The sequence below is a fragment of the Hyperoodon ampullatus genome (genome assembly GCF_949752795.1).
Source record: "Hyperoodon ampullatus genome assembly, chromosome: 14".
NCBI classification, from domain to species: Eukaryota; Metazoa; Chordata; class Mammalia; order Artiodactyla; family Ziphiidae; genus Hyperoodon; species Hyperoodon ampullatus.
Genome location: NC_136927.1, coordinates 60,249,109 through 60,269,660, shown reverse-complemented (window position 1 = coordinate 60,269,660; position 20,552 = coordinate 60,249,109). Strand labels below are relative to the sequence as shown.

The window sequence follows — 20,552 nt, the reverse complement described above, 5'->3', positions numbered from 1 at the left end:
GCAATAACTCATTCTATGTTTACTTCTTTATACCTGACTATGGTGTCACTTCAAGATTTTAAAATTTTAGACCTTTTCTATTAACTTACAGCTATGGAGAATAAAAATTTAGTTTCTGTCTCTCTCTCTCTCTCACACAAACACACACACACACACACACACACACACACATACCATCCCGCTCCAATTTTCCCAAAATAATTATATCATAATTTCTGGTTAAATCAATGTACTGTTTTACATTATAATGACAATGTAATATTATTTCCAGCTGAGTGTTGTAGTTTATGATGATTACAATGTTCTTCTTATAAATTGTCTTTGTTTTCTTGGCTTTAATAATCACCTTGGCTTATTTGCTTAGTTTCTGTGAGTAGCTCCAATCCATCCTCAAATCCTTTGCCAGAACTCCAATCCTCTACAAATGCCTCAGCTTTGTGCTTAGTCTAGGGGCAGTATAGTGTAATGCAGTGGTTCTCAAAGTGTGCTTCCCGGACCAACAACATTAGCATCAGGATCACCTGGGACCTAATGAGACATGAAAATAATCAAGCCCTAACAAGGACTTACTGGTTAGCTGCTCTGGGGGTGGGGTCCAGCAATCTAGGTGATGCTGAGGTGCACTTGAGCTGGAGAACCCCGGTTTGTGTAAAAGTTAAGAGTTTGGGCACCAAAATCCAAGGCTGCTGGGGATCAGATTTCAGCTATTCCACTTGCTTGTAATGTGGCAGCTTCCAAGGTTCAATCTTCCCATTCATAAAATGGGGTCAACCGTATCTCCCTGTAACTGTTGTGAGCTTCGGGCTGTTAGGAAGCATGACAGGCTCCAGTTTTTCTTGGAGACAGCCCTCCTGGAGCCTCTGAAATCCAGTTCCATCATGCGAGGAGAGTTCAAGCCAATGGCATAGCCTCCCCCCAGCCCTCCCCAGCGTCCCCCACTCAGAATACACCCTCCACTGAGGCACCCACCTCAAGCTTCTGTCCTTCAGAACATCCACAGCCCCTCTGAGGTCCACCTCCCATACCCCATATCAGCTTCTCTCCCCTTAACCCCTTCCCATCCTCAGCTCCCCTGCTACAACCGCCATTTCAGACGATTCCCTGCCATGGCCCGGTGCCACCTCCAGCCCCCAACCCTCAACTCCCAAGCCCCCTCCTCATTCCCACTACCCTCTGACCCAGCCCACTGGAGCAGTCTCAGCCTTCTCCCAGCTTCCATCCCTTCCACACTCCTCCACTCACCCAACCTTTCCTTCCCAGCCCAGAGCCTACTGCTTTCCCAGAGAACCCCTCCCCCAGACCCCAGGGCCAGCTGCCCCTTGGGCGTTCTCACCCCCTGAAGTAGCGGGGATGGGAAGGGAGCATCACCATTCTGCTTCCCACTACTCTTCCCTATTCCCTGCGCTCCAGTCACACTGGCCTCTTTGGGTGCTACGTCTCAGGGCCTTTGCACCTGCTCTTCCCCCCGACATGGAATGTTCTTCTAGTTGGTATGCATTACTGCCCCTTAGCAGTAATTCCCACCCAAAGATGACCACTGATACGATTTCTGCTACCATAGATCAGTGTAGCTTGACTTTACATTAATGGAATCATATAGTAGGTACTCTTTTTCCCCATTATTTTTTACAACTTTATTGAGGTAAAGCTATAAAACTGATGTACAAAAACTGCACTTATTTAAAGTGTACAGTGTACAGTTTGAAGTGTTTTGAACATATTCCCCCCTTGAAAGTATCACAAGGTAATTTCAAGATAACGAACATATCCATCCCCTCAAAAAGTTTCTCAAGTCCCTTTGTATTCCATCCCCTCCCCCACCCCAACTACTAATCTGCTTTCTGTCACCATAAATTCGTTTGCATTTTCAAGAATTGTATATAGAATCATCCAGTATATACCCTTTTGTTCCTGACTTCTTTCACTTAGCATAATTATTCTGATTCATCCATGTTGTATTAATACTTCATTCCTTTTTTTTTTTTCCCCCCCACTGAACAGCATTTCTCGGTGCAAAAATACCACAATTTGGTTATCCCTTCATTTAGTGATGAACATTGGAGTGTTTTCCGGTTTGGGACTTATAGAAAAAGCCACTACAAACATTCTTATGCAAGTGTATTAGTGAACACAAGTTTTCATTTTTCTTGGGTAAATACCTAGGCATGCAATTACTGGGCTGTAGGGTAGATATATATTTAACTTTATAAGAAACTGCCAAACCTTTTTTTTCCAAAGTGGTTATACCATTTCACATTCTCACCCATTGGCTTAAATTTGACATCAATCATGTTCCTCACAGCTTCTGCATTTACTCCCTCTGCCTGAAATGCCTTTCCACTAGTTTTAGCATGGCTGGCTTGAGGTCTCAGCTCGTGTCACTGTTATAGATTTAATTGTTATAGAGTGGTATAGACTTAATTCCCCCCTCCTCACCCTTGCCAAAATCATATGTGGAATTCACAACCCCCAGTACCTTAGAATGTATCAATAATACCTTTGGGGATAAAGTCTTTAAAGGGGTGATTAAGTTAAATGAGCCAGTTAGGGTAGGCCCTAATCCAATACGACTGTGTCCTTATAAGAAGAGGAAAAGATATCCCCACAGAGAAAATGTCTTATGAGGACACAGCCAGAAGGCAGCCATCTGCAAACTAAGGACAGAGGCCTCAGGAGAAACCAAACCTGCCAACACTCTGATCTTGGACTTCTAGCCCCCACAACTGTGAGAAAATAAATTCCTGTTAAGCCACCCAGTCAGTGGTATTTTGTTATGGCAGCCCTAGCAAACTAATAGAGAGGCCTTTCAATCAGCATTTTGTAAACATGGGAGTAATTGACTCAGGCAAGAACCATAAATGAATGCTAAAAACAGTGGGTGAGAGTCTGATGAAGAACAGGAGAGTCTCAAAATATCTTCCCACAAGACACTTAATAATTACAAACGGAAAAATAGTAACTTTTCAGTGTAGTACCTTGGCAGACACCACCTTAACCAAATGATCAAAGTGAACATCATCAGTATTGGAATAAAAAAATGCCATGTGCCTCCTGATGTGGTACACTGAGGACACAACGCCTTTCAGTGCCATTCCTACCAAAAATGCATAACTGAATTCTAATCATGAGAAAATACCAGACAAATCTAAACTTAGGGACATCTACAAAATAACTCACCAGTACTCTTCAAAAATGTTAAGGTCATAAAAGACAAAGAAAAGCTGAATAATTAACTGCCTTTCTAGAGTAAAGGAGACTCTGGAGGCATGACAACTAAATGCAAAGTGATGCTGATTGGATGGTAGGGAATAGCTATATTATGGGGACAATTTGCAAAATTTAAATATGGAAGACATATTAAAGAATTGTATTATTGTCAAAATTCTTGATTTTGATAATTGTACTGAGATTTTGCAAGAGAATATCCATGTTCTTAGGAAGAACACACAGAAATATTTAGGGATTAAAGGGGAATGATGTCTGAAATTTACTCTAAAGTGGTTTTGGGGGAAAAGAAAGTACAAATACATATTATATATAATACATACACAAACAAATACACAAGAGAGAATATGATAATGCAAATGTAGTAAAATATAACAAATTATTATATTAAATATTAAACATGAGATTCTTTACTATTCTTGTAATTTATATGTAAATTTGAAATTTTATCCAAAAAAAGTTAAGTTTTTAGTGACCACACTAACAAAAGTGGCCTGTCCCCAACCCCCAGGCACTCTTTAGCTCATTCTTTTCCTCTATTACACTTACATTGTCAAAAATGATCCTATGTATTTATTTAATAATATCTAACATTTAATGTGTGCAAGGCCCTGTCCTATTCTAAGTGCTTTAACTGTCTAACCTCAGTGAATCCTTCAGCTACTGTTCTTCTCATATTACAGATGAGGACAAGAGACACTTAAGAAAGTGTTATTTGCACAAAGTCACCCATATGATTTGACGAGGCACAGAATCTCAACTAAGGTAGAGACTGTCTTGTTCACCGCTCTTTCCCCAACAATTTAGAACAAAAACGGTGCCTAGCACATTACAGGCACTCAATATCTGTAGATTCAGTTTACAAATATGGAGCACCTACTCGGCACTGAGGTACAAAGCAGTGAACAAAATATTTAAAAATTCATGTCTAAATGGAGCTTACATTCAGCACTCTCAGCCCTGCACCCAATGAGCCACTTTAGATTTATATCAAAATCTAAATATTTATATATTAATATTTATTTATATATTAATATCTTATATAACATATATATTTTTTATTTTGGGCTACCAACCCTGGGAGGCAAGGCCAAGTCTACCCGTTTTTCAGAAGGGGAAACTGAGGCTCCAAGTGGGGTAATGTTTTGCCCAGGATCAAGGGGCTTAATAGGAGACGGGGCGTGGATTCCATCCCAGTGCGGGCGGTTCCCAGGCAAGACCTATGAATCAATTAAACAGACCAATCCAATCAACCAATCAGTATTTATTAGGGCCTACGGAGTGCAGCTCCTCTTCACGCAGCGCAGGCGAGGAAGAGAGGAAGTTGCGGTGCGCAGGCGGCTGCGGAGACCGGAGGCCGCAGCCCGCTCGCGGGAATTTGGCGCCTGTTTTTTGTTGGTTGGGTGTTCTCGCCTGTGATTGGGCCCCGGCCCCGCGTGGGTGAGCCCGGTAGTTGCTGGTCTGCCGACCTTGGCAGGACCCCGGAGGCGCCGTACTCGGCTGGCCTCCCGGGGGATGGGCCACCAGGAGCCCCCGCTGGCCCAAGTGCGGGCGGGACGTGCGGCTTATATAAAAAGGTTACGTAAAGGGCTCAGCTGGCGCGAACACGTGGAGAGCCTCGGAAGCCCTGACGCCCAGTTGTCCCCCGAGAGCACCGGTGCCGTCCCCCGTGCAGCAGCAGGCTCAGTCGCACGCCCGACCCGGACCACGGTCTCTCGTGCGGCTAGGTACCCGAAGCAGCCCTGGCCCGGAGCGGACCATCCCCAGCTGGGGGCCTTAGGGGGGAAACGCGCTGCCCGGAAGTGGAAGGGCGCCGGCCAGGTAAGGGCGCGGTCCGCGGAGTGAAAGCTAGCACCCAAGCTAGAACTACGCCCGCCGCCTCGGGCGTCTGGGGAGGGCAGTTGGGCCCCCGGTTGGGCGCGCTCAGGGACTCCGAACTTTCAAGCCAACCCTTACACCCGCAGCCCGGCGGGACTTGGGTCGGTCCGCTGGGCTCCGCTCCGGCTTAATTCAATGGACTGTTTACACCCGGGAGAACACAGGGCGGGACGCGGGGAGGGGCATCCCAGAGGGAGCCAAGCGGGAAAAAAAAAATTCCACAGTCCGAATTTCTTCTTAAGGGCGATTTTCATAAGTCACGAAAGCTGCGAGTCCTTGTTTCTCGTATTGCTACACAATAAATTAACTGAAAAGGCGGGGAGTTTCTGCTTTTCTTTCCGGCTCCCCCTCTGAGCCAGTGCCCCGTGGTTTCGTCTTTCCCGCTTTCCCCTCCCCTCCCCCGTTCAGTCAGCAGCCGTGCCTTCCGTCTTAAAGGGGCCGTGGCGGCCGGAGGAGGAGGTGGGACGCCCTGAGGCCTACGCTGCTTGCCTCCCGGCCTCGGCCTGGTCGTTTAACCGATTCTTTCGCCCGCAGGTCCCAATCCAGGGTCCCGCTCCTCCGCGTCCCGGGGCCGGACGGAGGGATGAGACAGGGGGGTCCCGGGCAGCGCCGTTGCTGCTCCCCCCGCCGCCCGCAGCCATGGAAACGGGGGAGGAGGACGGCGCCCGCAGAGGTACACAAAGCCCCGAGCGGAAAAGGCGAAGCCCAGTGCCGCGGGCGCTCAGCGCGAAGCTGAGGCCGGCGGCGGTGGCCCAGGCCATGGATCCGGTGGCGGCCGAGGCCCCGGGCGAGGCCTACCTGGCGCGGCGGCGGCCAGAGGGCGGCGGCGGGTCGGCGCGGCCGCGCTACAGCCTTTTGGCGGAGATCGGGCGCGGCAGCTACGGCGTGGTGTACGAGGCAGTGGCCGGGCGCAGCGGGGCCCGGGTGGCGGTCAAGAAGATCCGCTGCGACGCCCCCGAGAACGTGGAGCTGGCGCTGGCCGAATTCTGGGCCCTGACCAGCCTCAAGCGGCGCCACCAAAACGTCGTGCAGTTTGAGGAGTGCGTCCTGCAGCGCAACGGGCTAGCCCAGCGCATGAGCCACGGCAACAAGAGCTCGCAGCTTTACCTGCGGCTGGTGGAAACATCGCTCAAAGGTAAGAATGCCGAGGACCGCCCTGGCCACGCATGGCCTGGACCCACGAATCTGCTGGGCTCGGCCCTAACTGACCCCTAGACCCTGGTCCCGGTTCTGTTGCCCTGGACCCGACACACCCTCCTTTCCGGGGCAGACATTCGGGCCGCCCTCTCCTCTCCGGATCCATGATCAGTCCCCAACACTAACGTTAGCTGGTATTTTAATAACAAGGGCTCATTAAGTGCTAACCATTGTCGTAGGAAGTGCTCCATAAGTGTGAGCCATTATTATGAAACGTCTAGCACTTTTAAGGTCGGACTTGGGAGTGGAGGGCGTTGAGTTCAGAGTAGGTGGAAGAACTGCGGAGGCCCCTCACACTCTAGGGCCTCTTCTCTTTCCCTCCCAAAGCAAACAAAAAGAAAAAAACTTTGCTGGACCCACCCACACCCGCTCCCTGTCTGGTTCCAAAAATCCTGACACCCTCCGGCTCCACCCTGCTAACTCTTGTTTCCTGGTCTTCCTTTTCCTCTGAGACCCCCACCCCCACCCCAGCCCTTCATCCCAGGGCAGTCAAGTAAACCGGCGGTTTTCAGCCTAGGTCCTCTAGGGGACTGCAGAATAATAACTCCACAGGTGGGTCTAGAGCTGTCACACAACACATCTAACAGCTTTTTCCTCCCTTTTACAGCCACCCCCTGAGGCTGGCTTCCAAGTGGTTTTATTTATAGGGACGATGGGGCTCAGTGAAGCAAGGGGATTTTGCAGTCCTGGGAGGCCTGGTCCTGGTTTTGGGGTTTTAACTGCAGTTAGGGAGTGTGTGCATCCTGAGTGCTCACGTGCCTTGTTCAAACTACAAGTAGCCAAGGGTCTGTTCATAGAAGAGAGCCAGTGGGCTAGGAAGGCCTGAGGAGACTTCCTCAGGGGAGAGGTTGCTAATCTGAGACCCAGCTCTGCCCTAGATCTCTTACAGAGTGACTTGAGGTATAACTTGAAAAGTAAATCCTCTTCTCTTTCTATAAGTGGAGAAACTAAGGTTTAGAGGCGAACGAACCTAAGTTGATGAAGGTTAATCAGCTTGTAAGGGAGGTGTGGTTGTGCTCCTGGTTTGTTTACAATTTTTCATAGCTTAACTCAGATCTGAACTCAGATCTGTCTTGATTCAAGGTCTCAATCCTTTTAAAAGGTGTAATGGTTTCCTCCTTCCCCCAAGGATGAACTAGATCTGACTTTAGTAAAAGCAGGTAGGATTTGGGGTGGGGTTGGATAGGGCATTTTGTTTGGAGCTTTTGCCTGACTTTAAGATCCTCCAGGCCCATCCCAAGAGAACTCCTTGTCCTGTTTCAGGTCAGTTGTTTGACAGCAGATTGAGGACATGCTCAATATTACCCGGGGTCCTTTTTCAAAATAGGCTTCTACTTTTTATGCCCATCCCTGCCCCATCCATCCTGAAAAGCCCACCCTCTCTCCATGGTAAATGTATTTGTTTTGAAAAGACTTTCCAGGAGATTCTTTCAGCTTACCTGTATTCTACAGGCTCTTCACTTCACTCTCAGACTGTCTTCTCTGGTTAATGAATGGTCTGGACTTCCAGCTTTCATGACTGCCTTGGGATGTAGGAGTTTGCTTTTCCAAAGGATCCCCTTCTATCCTCAGCTCACTGATGCCAGTTTTGAAACTTCAGCCTGGGTTGGAAGTCTTTGCTTTGTGTCCCTACATATACTGTTCAAACTTTCCTCACTTGTAGAATTTGTCAAAACTCCGCAGTAAACAGTGGCAGCATAACACAGGCTTTGGGGTTAGACTCACTTTTAGTCATAGTTTGTCTCAGCTGACTGCATGGGACAAGTTGTTTCAAACCTGTAGGGAGCATTCCTTTACTCATAGGGCGAGGGTTCCTCTGTCATAGGGTTGCTTTGCAGCCCGGGAATGTCAACAAGTGCTCCAGATGAGGAGAAATTTGCTGCTTCAGTAAGTTCAGGGTACGTTTTGAATCTTCTTCCACTGTCATCCCCTTCAAAATTCACAATGTTCCTGTTCAAGTTTCCCAAACTTGACGATGGAACACACTCTGTTTCCTGTACTGTAGGCAGCGCCAAGTTGACAGAAACACTGGTATTTTCTTCCTCCCTTTGTGAACTAAAACTGAGGCCTAAAAGAAACGAAATATTTTGCTTTAGGCCACATACTTAATATGTCCCTTTTAGTTATTTGGAGTCTTAAATATATGAGCCCCTACTATGGGTCAGTTAATATTCTGGGCTTAGGGAGAGAGCAGTAAAGACAATGCATGTTGCTTATAAACTGATGTTCAGATTTAATGCATGTTGCTTATGAACTGATGTTCAGATTTACGTGTCAAGTGTAAATTTAACAAGCAGTTAATAGTTGTTAAGCTTTTTGCTATCAGTATTAAAGTGGAGAACAAATACCCAAATTACTCCAGGTTAAGTTTTCCTGACTTCAGCTTCCAAAATTTAGCGGTCCTGATATGCCCCCAGGGCAGATTCCTTCTCATTTGCAAATGATCTGGTTCAGCTCTGTCTGTAAACAGATGCGGTCACCTCTTGCCCCGTCTCCTGCAATTTAGAATAATTTTGAATAGACTGAAAAGTGTTAATCTGCCTTAAAATCTCAGTGAACCAAATCCACAAACTTTTACTGAGGTCCCTATGGTGGTATTTGCAGAGGAAAAAAAAACTTTGTCCCAAAGGAACTTAATTTGAAGTTTGAGGACCTGTAGAAGACTCAAATGCTAATCAAGGTCATGGAGGAAAAGGCAAGTTGGCTCATTAATGCCCTTGTTCTGTGTTGTACAAATTAACAAGAATGAGAATCAGGAGTCAGCCAGAAGTTAGCAGAGAAGGTGGGCTTTGAAAGAAGGGGGCCTAGGAACACATGAATAGGTAGAGAAGAGACTGCTGTTTATTTCACAGTTTGGCCAAATAGAGAACGGCTGTCCGTCTCCTTTCCCCTCACCCCTCTCCAAGTATCAACTCCACCAGAAGGCATTTCTGTAGTTTTAAAAAATTATGTATGAAAAAACCAATATCAAAAAAGGGGTAAGGGGACTTCTTGATGCAGTTGTTCATGTTCTCCACTTAGATAGACTTCTGTGTCTTATGTCCTTCCTTTCTCTCTGAACATAGACCAAAAAGTCCTACCCAGAGCATTAAATAGAGAACAGAAGTTTCAGACAGTCGGTAGTGAGCCATCTTAGATGTCTGATCTGGCCTTCTGTTTCACAGGGAAGGAAATTGAAGCCCAGAAAAGAGACAGGACTTGCCCCAGATGAGTTAGTGGTAGTATTCAAACCAGTCTCCCAGGCTCTTTTAAACCAGATTAACAGTCCTGTAAATTATTTGGTCGATGGGTTGGTGGCTTTGTTTAACTTTTAAGAACTTTTCATTAAAAAAGGGTTAACAGTTTGCTTTTATCCCCTCGTTTCCATTGCCAAAGGACCCTGTCCTGATTGCACCTAAAACTGAATTCAAGATTACTGCCACTTAGACATCAGGCATGCCTGAGCTCATTGTCAAACTCAGAAATTCTGATGCTCTCTACAAAGTGCACACTGATCCTTATACAAATAGCAGCAAATAAAGAAAAAAAAAAATCCACAACAAACTGTCAAGGCTCATAAAACTGAATAATTAGAAGTTTGGAAAAGCCAGGAAGCTAGCTTATCCCAACTTGGTAAAACGTGAAGTGTTCTGCCTGACCAATTATTTGATGTTTGCTGTACTCAAGATACCTGGAGGGGCTTTCACCTGGGTGGGAATCTTGGCCCTTGGGAGGCAGTCTTGTCTGCACGCGGATGTGTGACTCTGAGCCATACACTGCACTAGAAGAAGCTATGCAGAGTTTCCTCCACGAGGCATGCAGAAGGCTTGGCCGTGACAGTCGTTCAAGGTCATGAGTGGTGGGTGTCCCAGAAAAGAGTAGAGGTTCCCTCTGGGAGCATAGAGGCCTGGGGAAGCAAGGAAGGAGGTAGACCTCAGGAAGCTGAGGGGGAGCCAGTGTCTTAGTGGATGGGTTGTCGGACTGCAAACTCCTCTCAGCCCATTGAGAACCCAGGGAAATCTTGGGCTCAGAGCTGGGTGCCCCCCTCCCAGGCCGCTGGAAAGCACCTCTGAATTCTCTACTGCAGCTTTGGGGTCTCAGAGTTTAGAGATCCCTGGGTAGAAGCAGGGAGCTGAATGGTAGTCTTCGGCTACCCTGACATAGATATAAAGGCAGCATTTAGGGGCCCTGGAAATGAATGGGATACAGTAGAACATTGGTATTGACTGGGAGTCGGAAGGTCTTAGTCCCAGTTTCACCCTGTTAGTAAAAGCTAAAACTCACTGATTGCTGTGTGCCAAGAGCTGTTCTAAAGGCTTTATACCTCTTAACTGTTTCAGTCTTCATGACCACCTTTTGAAGTCAGTACTATAATTATCCCTATTATACGGGTGAGACAACTTGAGGCACTGAGGTTAGTGACATTGCCCGATGTTCTGCAGCTGAGCAGAACCAAGCCAGGCTCCAAGCCCCGGCATTCTGGATTGAGTCAGCTTTCCTTCACAGCTGTGCTGCACTCTTGGGACAGGTGGCTTAAGTTCTGGGCTCTCCTGTTTTTCTTGTTAAATGGGTGTAATCATATTTTACTCAGAAGCTAATGGCTACTATCTATTTTCAATTATGTGTTAACCAGTACTTGTGGCACTGCTGATTTCTACTGGTGCCTCCCCTATGTCTCAGCTGCCAGGGACCCTCTCTCTGCGTCCTTTCTGTTCTGCTCGTGATTGTCTTGGGACAGCCACACAGACTTTCCTTTTCTCTTGCTACTGACAGACTGCTTTCCTTCTTGTGTGCCTTGGGAGTTTTAGATACCAGCCCCAGGAGATAGAAGCAACCCTTACTTGAGAGCTTTGATTAATTGGCATTGTATTGGGTAGGGCTTTTTACAGTGTAAGTAAACTCTCAAAGAGAGCTTAGCTTCCCAATAGAACATCCGTTTATTTTCAGCTCGAACTTGGCTTTTGGTGGTATTTAGCCACGGGCCCTCCTCAGTGACTCACGAATTCTGGATGCTTACCTAGTTGTCTTAATCTAAACATTCTGCATGCCCTATACTAGAATGTTCTCTGATATTTCTCTGTTTTAAGCCTCTCCAGCTAACAGTTCTCATCTTGATTCATTTCACCCAGTTATTGATCACCTACTCAATGTGTGTGAGGTGCATTGCGGGAGCCCAGAGACATGGTCTCGTTCCACTGTGGTGCTCAGTCTAAGGGAGGAGGTGGGCACAGCACAACCGATGATACTTCACTGTAGCCTGTGAGAGGTGCTTTCGGGGGGACAGCTGGCAGGAATGTGGACTAAGTTTAGAGGAGGGAAGGATGAGTTGTAAAAGGGTAAATCAGAAGTGAGCCTGGCACGCAGTAAGGCTAGGCATGTGGCAAGGACCACTGCACGTGGAGAGAGAAACAACCAGGACCTCCCTACTCCCCGGTCTGCCTGGCCAGTGGAATCTGCATTTTTAACAAGAGCCTTGCAATGTTCCAAGTCCTAATAGCTAACCTTAGCTTTTTATGGCTCATCCTCTCATTTAATCCTCTCCACTTTAGGTTGGAGTTTTTTGTAACCTGGTTTTACACACAAGAAAATCAAGATCCATTAAGTCAAGTAACTTGTCCATTCGCACAGTGGTGAAAGGTCAGGCTCTAGGTTTATATCCAGATGTTCTTTGCAATTTTTAACATGATTAGTACCCAGTAGTTGTCTGCTCTGGTGTCCAGGCATCTTGCAAGAGGCTTCGTATGTCACAATTAAGCCTCCCAACAGCCCATTGAGGTAAGTGTCTCTTCCCAATTTATGGAAAATGAAATATTCATGGGGTCTTTTTTTAGCAGTTTGCCCAGGGTCACATTAGCCATGAAAGTGTGGGAGTGGGTGGTTTTGACCCCAGGCCTGGCTGCCTCCTTCTCCTTTCCCACTGGGCCTGAGAGTTCCTAACCGGCCTCTTGGCCTCTACAGGACACTGTATCTTGCCCGGGCAGACACCCTGAGTGGGTGTGTTCTGTAGTGCACAAAGACATTTGATTAATGAAGTACTTTGAATTGAACACACCCTGTGGTGTTGACACTGGTCCCAGCCTCTTTATAGTGACACAGCTCAAGGTCATTGAGGCTGGGAGGAGGGCTTGGTCTGTGTGCTCATTTTGGGACAATGTGGTAAATGGCCCTCATCTTCAGCATCTCAGGACTGATCTTCTGAACCACTTCTTTAGTTAAAAGTTGTATATTAAAATTTTTATTTAATCAGAAGCAGGGATAGCTATGGTCATAACAAATTCAAACCTCATTTCTGGATTCCTTTATAATATTTTCTTAAACATAACTTAAAAATTTTATATCTTATGTCTCACTTCACATTAAACATGCTTATGATGTGTTATGTGATCTTCTCTTTTGGCTTTTTAAGTAAATTTTGTTGAAGTAAAACATGGCCCTTTAAGCATTCAACTAAGTGGCAATGCCATTATTAACCATTAATTACTCGTGGACAGTTGTTCTAACTCCTTACTTGTACTATGCTGTGTGGAATACCGGTTCTGTGTGTTTTTAGCGCTTGGTGTGCCCTTTTGTTGCTGGTAGTGGTAGGTTTTTGTTTCTGTTGTGCCTTTTTGGTGCTCTTCTTTTAGAATAAATTCCTGGAGTGGGATTTTTATGCCACGTTGAGCATTTTGAAGACTTGTGATAAATATTGCTGAATTGTTTATCTCAGCATGCTTATCAAAATCATAATTAATCCTCTATGAAAAGTGAATCAGCGTGTTATGTGGTTGGCCTATCAATACTGGAGACTTAAGGAACATTGAACTCCTTGGGGGCGTCCATAAGAGTACTTAACAAGGAACTGTCACAGTGGGAAATGGAGCATCCAGGTGTTAACTTCTGCTGCAGGCAGCGAGAGGCAGCAGTAAAGCATCAGGGTTAGGAATCCAGGCTGTGGAGACTCTGGGGTCTGCCTCTGTGAGACTGTAGTGAGACCAAAGGCAAGTTATTTAATCTTTTGAGCCTCAGTTTCCTCACTTGTGAAAGGGTCATGTACATAGATGCAAGTTGGGAGTAAGAAGAGAGGATTGGCTTCTTCCTTCCATCACATGTGAAGTGATGAGTTGCTCAGTTCTGTTGATTCTAAACCTCCAAGACCTTTCTCCCATCCCCTTCCCGCCTCCTCCCTGGCCAGCCCTCACTTCTTCAGCTTTCAGGACCTCCTGATGCGTCTCTTGGCCTCTAGTCTGTCTTCCATTTCTAACTCCTCTTGCCTCCAGAGGGAACCTGTTTTGTCGATTCTCAAGACGTGTTCTTCCACATGTTAACATCTCTGAAATCAGAACTCAGTCAGTGGCAAACCAGAGTGTTGTCTACAGCTTGGATGTCTTACCTAAATGGTACGTCTAACTTAACATTGGAGACTTCTTAGTTTCAATAAGCAGCTTATCTTTCTAAAATACTTCAAGAACTTTTAGTCACTTCCCATTTCTTAGAGTTCACATTCTTGTAGTCTGCCAGATACCATTTCTTATGAGCTGACTCCAGCTTCACCTCCAGCCTCATTTCTCCCCATCTCCTACCACATCTCTTCTGTGATTACCCCAGGTTACGTGGGTCCCTCGCTGCACGCTTACACCCCCCTGTGCCGTGTGCTCACTCTCTTCACCCCGGGAAACACAGTGCATGAGCCGCTTACTCTCAGCCTGCCCTTCTCTCGTCCTAACCACCTTTCCCTACCCCTCAGGCAGAGCTGCCTCCTCTTCCTTACTCTCATAGCTGCAGTCATTCTGCTTCTAATGGCTGGAAGCCTTCATAAGGGCAGAGGCTTTTGCTCATCACATGTCTGGGGTCTGCCAAGCAGTGTGTGCTCTAGCATAACTGTGTACGTATACTGGAGCATAGCAGATGCCAGCCATTATATGGGGGAGGGATAAACAACAAGGTTCTGCTGTACAGCACAGGGAGCTATGTTCACTCTCCTGTGGCAAACCATAATGGAAAAGAATAGGTACATGTATAACTGAGTCACTTTGCTGTACAGCAGAGACCGGCACAACATTGTAAATCAACTATATTTCAATATTTAAAAAAAAGTCGAATTTCTGGAGGATGCTTGGAAATAGGCTTATAAAATTCTGGATATTTTGTATCCCTTTCCAGGAAGTGCCTGCCTTTCCACAGCTCATACTGACTTACCCTCATGCTGAGCCTCCTGACCTCAAGTTTCTGAATACAGCCCATTTTGTTGGGAGACTTCAGCCACTGCTTATGCCCATGAGTAATGAGATGCGAGGCACCTGCTTGATTTTTTTTTTAACTTTATTTTTTTTTAATTTATTTATTTGGCAGGGCCGGGACTCAGTTGCAGCACTCGGGATCTTGATTGCCGAGTGTGGGATCTTTTAGTTACAGCATGTGGGACCTAGTTCCCTGACCAGGGATTGAACCCAGGGATCGCTCCTGCATTGGGAGCACCAAGTCTTAGCCACTGGACCACCAGGGAAGTCCCCTGCTTGATTTTTTTTTTTAATTGTTTCCCTGTGAACTGTGGCATAGGATATGTTTTGTAAATACAGAGTTTATTTTGTGGTCTTCTGGCCACTGGACTTGGGAAAGGTAATAAAACGCCCCTGAAGGTAGGCCTGCCTCTAATCAAAGTGCATTTCTTTGCCCCCTGTAACCTGGGAGGTAGCACGTTCTGGTGGAGGAATGTGGCTGTGCAGGATCGCACCTTACTGACCACTCACAGCTGTGATAAATAGTTCCTGGAACCCAGTGGCCTCTCAAAGGTTAATTTGCCACAAATCCTTATCACCTTCAAATAACACTCTCTTTTCTACAGCTCTGGGCAGCCAAATTTTCAGCCCTTTTTAGTCTTGCAGAACTGTCAGATTTATACCAAACAAGGGAATTATACAACTTAAGTAAATTTTGTTTGTTTCTATCAGTTCAAAAAACTGAATTTCATGCGAGGATTCTACTAGTGTCTGCGTGTGTTTGTTCCAGTTTTACATCCCCAAACTGGGGAAGTAACCACAGGGTGGCTTCAGTGACCCACTGGGGTCACTGTGAAACAGACCTGAGCTGAAACTCCACTGGTCACCTGACCTCTATCGGCCCCCCTACCCTGACTGGACCATGGTGACGTTTTGAGTCTCCAGGAATTTGTGTCAGCTTAGAACCAGTGTTCAATAATCCCTGGAAGTTTGACCGTTTTCCCTTCCCCAGTGCACAGTCACCCTGGTAAATAATGAGACTTGGGCTTTGGCTGTTCAGAAGAGAAAAGTTACCTGGGAAATCAGGCACATGTCGAGTAGGTTAGCTTTCAAGCTGGGTCCTAAGGTACACATTCAGATGCACCTGCACAGATTTAGGGAGAGGGGTCACCTTTTACGTAGAGAGGTCACCTCAAATAAAAGTGGACTGCTCTGTCTAGAATATGGATTTTAGCTATTACAGCCTGAGAAATGTGATATAATCATCCATTCATTTTCTGATCTCAGTTTCATCTTTTGCCTAACGTGTGAGAGCTGTATTCTCTGGCCTCCAGCACTGAGAGTATTGAAATCCGTGACTTGCTAGGACTTGGCTGGGGTCCGGTGGGAATGATGGTGTAGGAGATGGTAAAGGATGTGATTCCCCCAAAGTACCTTATACTCTGCCGACTGTGACTTAACTCAGGAATATGTGGTGTAAGTGTCATTCTCATTTGATGGATGAGAAGACTGAGTCTGAGAGGTTCGGGGACTTGCCCCAGGTTCTAGCTATCTTCCCGTCATACTCAGTCTCGAAACCACCCAGTAAACTGGGGGCAGAATTGGGGTCTCAACCTAGACTCCTGTCTTCTGGTCTTCTATTACTCTTCTGTTACTGTGTGCTTCTCTACTACTTGCTTCTCAACAGAAATGCACCCAGTGCGTTGAGTGCCGCATTCCCTTCCTCCATCTTGCTGTGATGAGAGGTAGCTGAGAGGCCCAGGTAGACAATCTGCCTGAAGGAAAGGACTGGAATTCTTACATGCCTCTTATGTTTTTTGTGGACAGTTGGGATTCCTTCGTGAAAACACATACTGCAGCTTCTCATGAAATAAGCCCAAGGTCCTTCCCTGTGCAAAGTGCTTTTCGTCTCTGGGACAAGCAGCTACGGCCCCCACTTCCCATTCCGTCATGCTCACTGATGCTTTGTCTGCTTCCTGTCCAGTTCTGTCATCTCTACAAACAGCCCCCTTCTTTGGCACCTCCTGACCTTAGCTCATTCCCCAGAGCAAGTCCCTCGATCCTGGGTCTCATCTACCCACTCACTCACTGACTGAGGGCACTTTTTTACCTTTTATTTTTTTTCTTTCCCTGGATTCTCATAACCTGGACTTATACGTAGTCTGTTTTACAGAGTTGTTGTCTTTTTATTTCAATTGCCATAGTTACCAACTTTGCGTATAAAATAATCATGATTCCCCACCCTTTATTTCCCCACCAGAAGTTTCACTGTCTTCCGATGTGGCCTTTGCAGAAGGAATTTGATGCCTTTTTAATAGTTTCCTTTCTGGCTCTGCCACCCCCAAACATTTCTTGCTCTCCTTTTTATGGGTCTTGACTCGGGAGTCTAGGTTGATTGATCAGGGCTCAGATCACCACTTCATTTTGCAGTCTTTTTATTTATTTATTTATTTTAAAATTATTTTTGGCTGCGTTGCGTCTTTGTTGCTGCGTGCGGGCTTTCTCTAGTTGCAGTGAACGGGGGTTACTCTTCGTTGCAGTGCACGGGCTTCTTATGGCGGTAGCTTCTCTTGCTGCGGAGCATGGGCTCTAGGCACGCGGGTTTCAGTAGTTGTGGCTCACGGTCTTAGTTGCTCTGCAGCATGTGGGATCTTCCCGGACCAGGGCTTGAACCCGTGTCCCCTGAATTGGCAGGCGGATTCTTAACCACTGTGCCACCAGGGAAGTCCCTGCAGTCTTTTTAGGTAGAACCTCAGCCTACTGGAGCAGATGACCTAGAAAGAGGATTATGAGATGGGAAACAACTGATTTAAAAAAAAAAACAAAAAAACCCATCTGCCCTAAACTAGTTCTACCTGTATGACTTCTGACTGTGAGCAGTATAAACAAATTATATAATTACAGGGGAAATGTGGTCTGTCAGATCGTGGTCAAAAACCTAAAGCTTTTGCCTTGTCCATCTAGTCATCTTCTTGGATCAACCTAGAACTCCCAAACCACTGGCTTTTTGTAGGCTATGTTCCTTGGTAATTTTGGGACTTAGCAACATCTCATCTGGATCACCCATTCTCTTTGTAATAAAGTAAATGACTAGTGAAAGAAACCCTGTGGCAGAGGCTGTGTGAGGGGTTGCAGCCTTCACTTTTGGTAGAATGGAGACACTGTACGGGGGATCAGAGGACTTTTCCTCAGGGTCTGGCTCAGTCACAAATGATCCATGTGACCACCCGGGGCTGACCCAGCCTCCTCATCAGCAAGATGACACCTGCCTACTTAGGCTCAAGCTTTTGGGGCTCTTGCAGTCACCAAATAACTTCACGCTAAGGGTTCAATGTACCGTTAATTGCTTTATAAAGTGTATTGGGATTTGTTTGGAGATGCCAGTCAGCAGCTTTCCTGGAGTTTCTGTGGTTCAAAAGGAAAGACTTTCTGAGGAAGGCAGAGCTGGAGTTTCAGGTTTCCACATAACTTGATTACCTCTTACATCCACTTCAGACTTTCCTATTTACACCTCTCTGGTCCATTTGTTCCTGTGCCTCGTTATCCATCCCATCTCAGCCTAGAGTTTCCTCTGGCTTCTCCCTGCTGATTTACTGCCTGTCTCTTAGGGGTCGCTCAAGTCCTGCCCCTTCGGACTTCTTCAGATCTGCTGACTCCTACCCACTCTTCACTGTTCGTAAAACTTGACCTTGATGCAGATGCACAGCTAATGATGCTTGCTGTTTTAAACATCCGTTATCTTCTTCAAACTAAACTTCATAGAGATGGGCCTGTCACGTACCTAACTTGTGCTAGGCATGTGGTGGGCTACCAGAAAACACTGAGTTGGAGTGTGTCTGAAATAAACTTGTAGTGCCATTCTAGTTGCATCGACAAGAATCCCTGCACAAGGCAGGAAGGAAGGGAGGGAAGGTCTTTGGCTTAGCACGGAGTAACAGACATTTGACAGTCTTCTCACATATTTTCCCTCATCTCAGCAGCAGCCCTGGGAGATGTGGGTGGTATGGTGCTGCCTATTTGGAGACAGTATAATGAAACACAGTGGCGCTGCAGTCATGGATTTGAGTCTATTAAGTCTAAGTCTGTGTGAGCCTCGGGTTCTTCATTTTATTAGGTGGGGCTATTTCTTCCTACCTCCTAGGGTGGTAGTAAATATTAAATTGAACGTCAGGTGCCAGTGTTAGCACTCTGTGTTACACATGGCCATTTACTGGCGAAGAAGCAGTAGTGGAAACTGGGAAAGGTGAACTAAGTTGCCTCCTGGCTAATCATCAGTAAACCAGGGTTCCCTTATCTTGTTATCACGTGACTCACCCTGTATGAGTAGAGATGGGCCTTGTTGTGCAGAGTTGGCTCCGTGCCAGTTGTGCTGGTCCTCTTGGATTGGAGCGATTGTCATCACTGTCACTCCTACTCTAATATGCTACATCCCTTTAGTCTACAAGTGGTGTGACTGTGTCCATCTCACTTGGGCTCTTTCTGGTCTTCCCTTGATTTAGGAGAAAGGATCCTGGGTTATGCTGAGGAGCCCTGCTATCTCTGGTTTGTCATGGAGTTCTGTGAAGGTGGAGACCTGAATCAGTATGTCCTGTCCCGGAGGCCGGACCCAGCCACCAACAAGAGCTTCATGCTACAGCTCACGAGCGCCATTGCCTTCCTGCACAAAAACCACATCGTGCACAGGGACCTAAAGCCAGACAACATCCTCATCACAGAGCGGTCTGGCACCCCCATCCTCAAGGTGGCAGACTTTGGACTAAGCAAGGTCTGTGCTGGGCTGGCTCCCCGAGGTAAAGAGGGCAATCAAGACAACAAAAATGTGAATGTGAATAAATACTGGCTGTCCTCAGCCTGCGGCTCAGACTTCTACATGGCCCCTGAAGTCTGGGAGGGACACTACACAGCCAAGGCTGACATCTTTGCCCTGGGCATTATCATCTGGGCAATGATAGAAAGAATCACTTTCATTGACTCTGAGACCAAGAAGGAGCTCCTGGGGACCTATATCAAACAGGGGACTGAGATCGTCCCTGTTGGTGAGGCGCTGCTAGAAAACCCAAAGATGGAGTTGCACATCCCCCAGAAACGCAGGACTTCCATGTCTGAGGGGATCAAGCAGCTCTTGAAAGATATGTTAGCTGCTAACCCACAGGACCGGCCTGATGCCTTTGAACTTGAAACCAGAATGGACCAGGTCACATGTGCTGCTTAAAATTCAGGGCAAAACATCTTGGGTGTTTTTAAACTAGGTGAGTGTACTTCTTTTTGTTCTGCATGCACACTTCCTGGACTACTAGATTCTTGCATCTGAGCCCAGGGAGGCGGGGGGTGTGGAGTTGGGGGCAAAATGCAGGGTTGAAGAGAACTGAGTGCTGGTTACCAAAGATTCCTCCCAAGTCTCAATGAGGAGATGTGGGATTATTTGAGTACAAATGAGAAAGTCTAGGGAAGTTTTGAGTAGACATTGCATTTGAGCTGAGTCTCTTTAAGTTTTTTAGAAACACTTTCTCATCAATTAATAAATGCTTACTGTAGAAAATGTTCAAAAGAAGTACAGACATTTTTTTCAGAATATAAACACTGTCCCCAATTTGTATCCTTCCTACTCGGCACATCCAATTCTGCATAGTTTAGATCATGCTCTTTTAGGTTTAGTTTCCTGCTCTTCCATTCAGCTCTAACCCAAGCATTTTCCATGTCATACCTTGAAAGCATGACCTTCATTAATTGACATTCTATTATAGGTACAGTAATGTAACCATTCTCCCACTTCAGATAGCAGATATCCATTTCTCCATTTTAGATACTGTAAACAGTGTGTGAGTGAATATTCTTTTAGAGAAATCTTTGCTTATTTAACAGATTGATTGTGGGCTTTCATTCGTCAAGTACCGTGCTAGGCTCTGGGATAACAATGGTAAGCAAAATCAGAAACATGCCCCATCCTCATGACTTCTGCAGCTTAGTCAAGGAGAGAAACATTAAATCAGTATTTATCATAGTTGCTTTACAACGAACGTAAGGAAATTGACCTTTCAGGGAATAGTGCCCAGGAGCAAGAGTAGGGAATTGGAA

The 20,552-nt window shown here is 46.2% G+C and overlaps 1 protein-coding gene across 1 annotated transcript; it reads left to right on the top strand.

Annotated features, from left to right (window-relative positions):
- Positions 1 to 4,501: 4,501 nt before the first annotated feature.
- Positions 4,502 to 19,689, top strand: STK35 (serine/threonine kinase 35; the record flags this gene model as incomplete). Its single annotated transcript, XM_079718685.1, has 3 exons — positions 4,502 to 5,046; positions 5,638 to 6,238; positions 18,977 to 19,689. The coding sequence occupies exons 1-3, from the start codon at positions 4,741 to 4,743 to the stop codon at positions 19,687 to 19,689; spliced, it is 1,620 nt and encodes a 539-aa protein (XP_079574811.1). The 5' UTR covers positions 4,502 to 4,740.
- Positions 19,690 to 20,552: the final 863 nt, after the last annotated feature.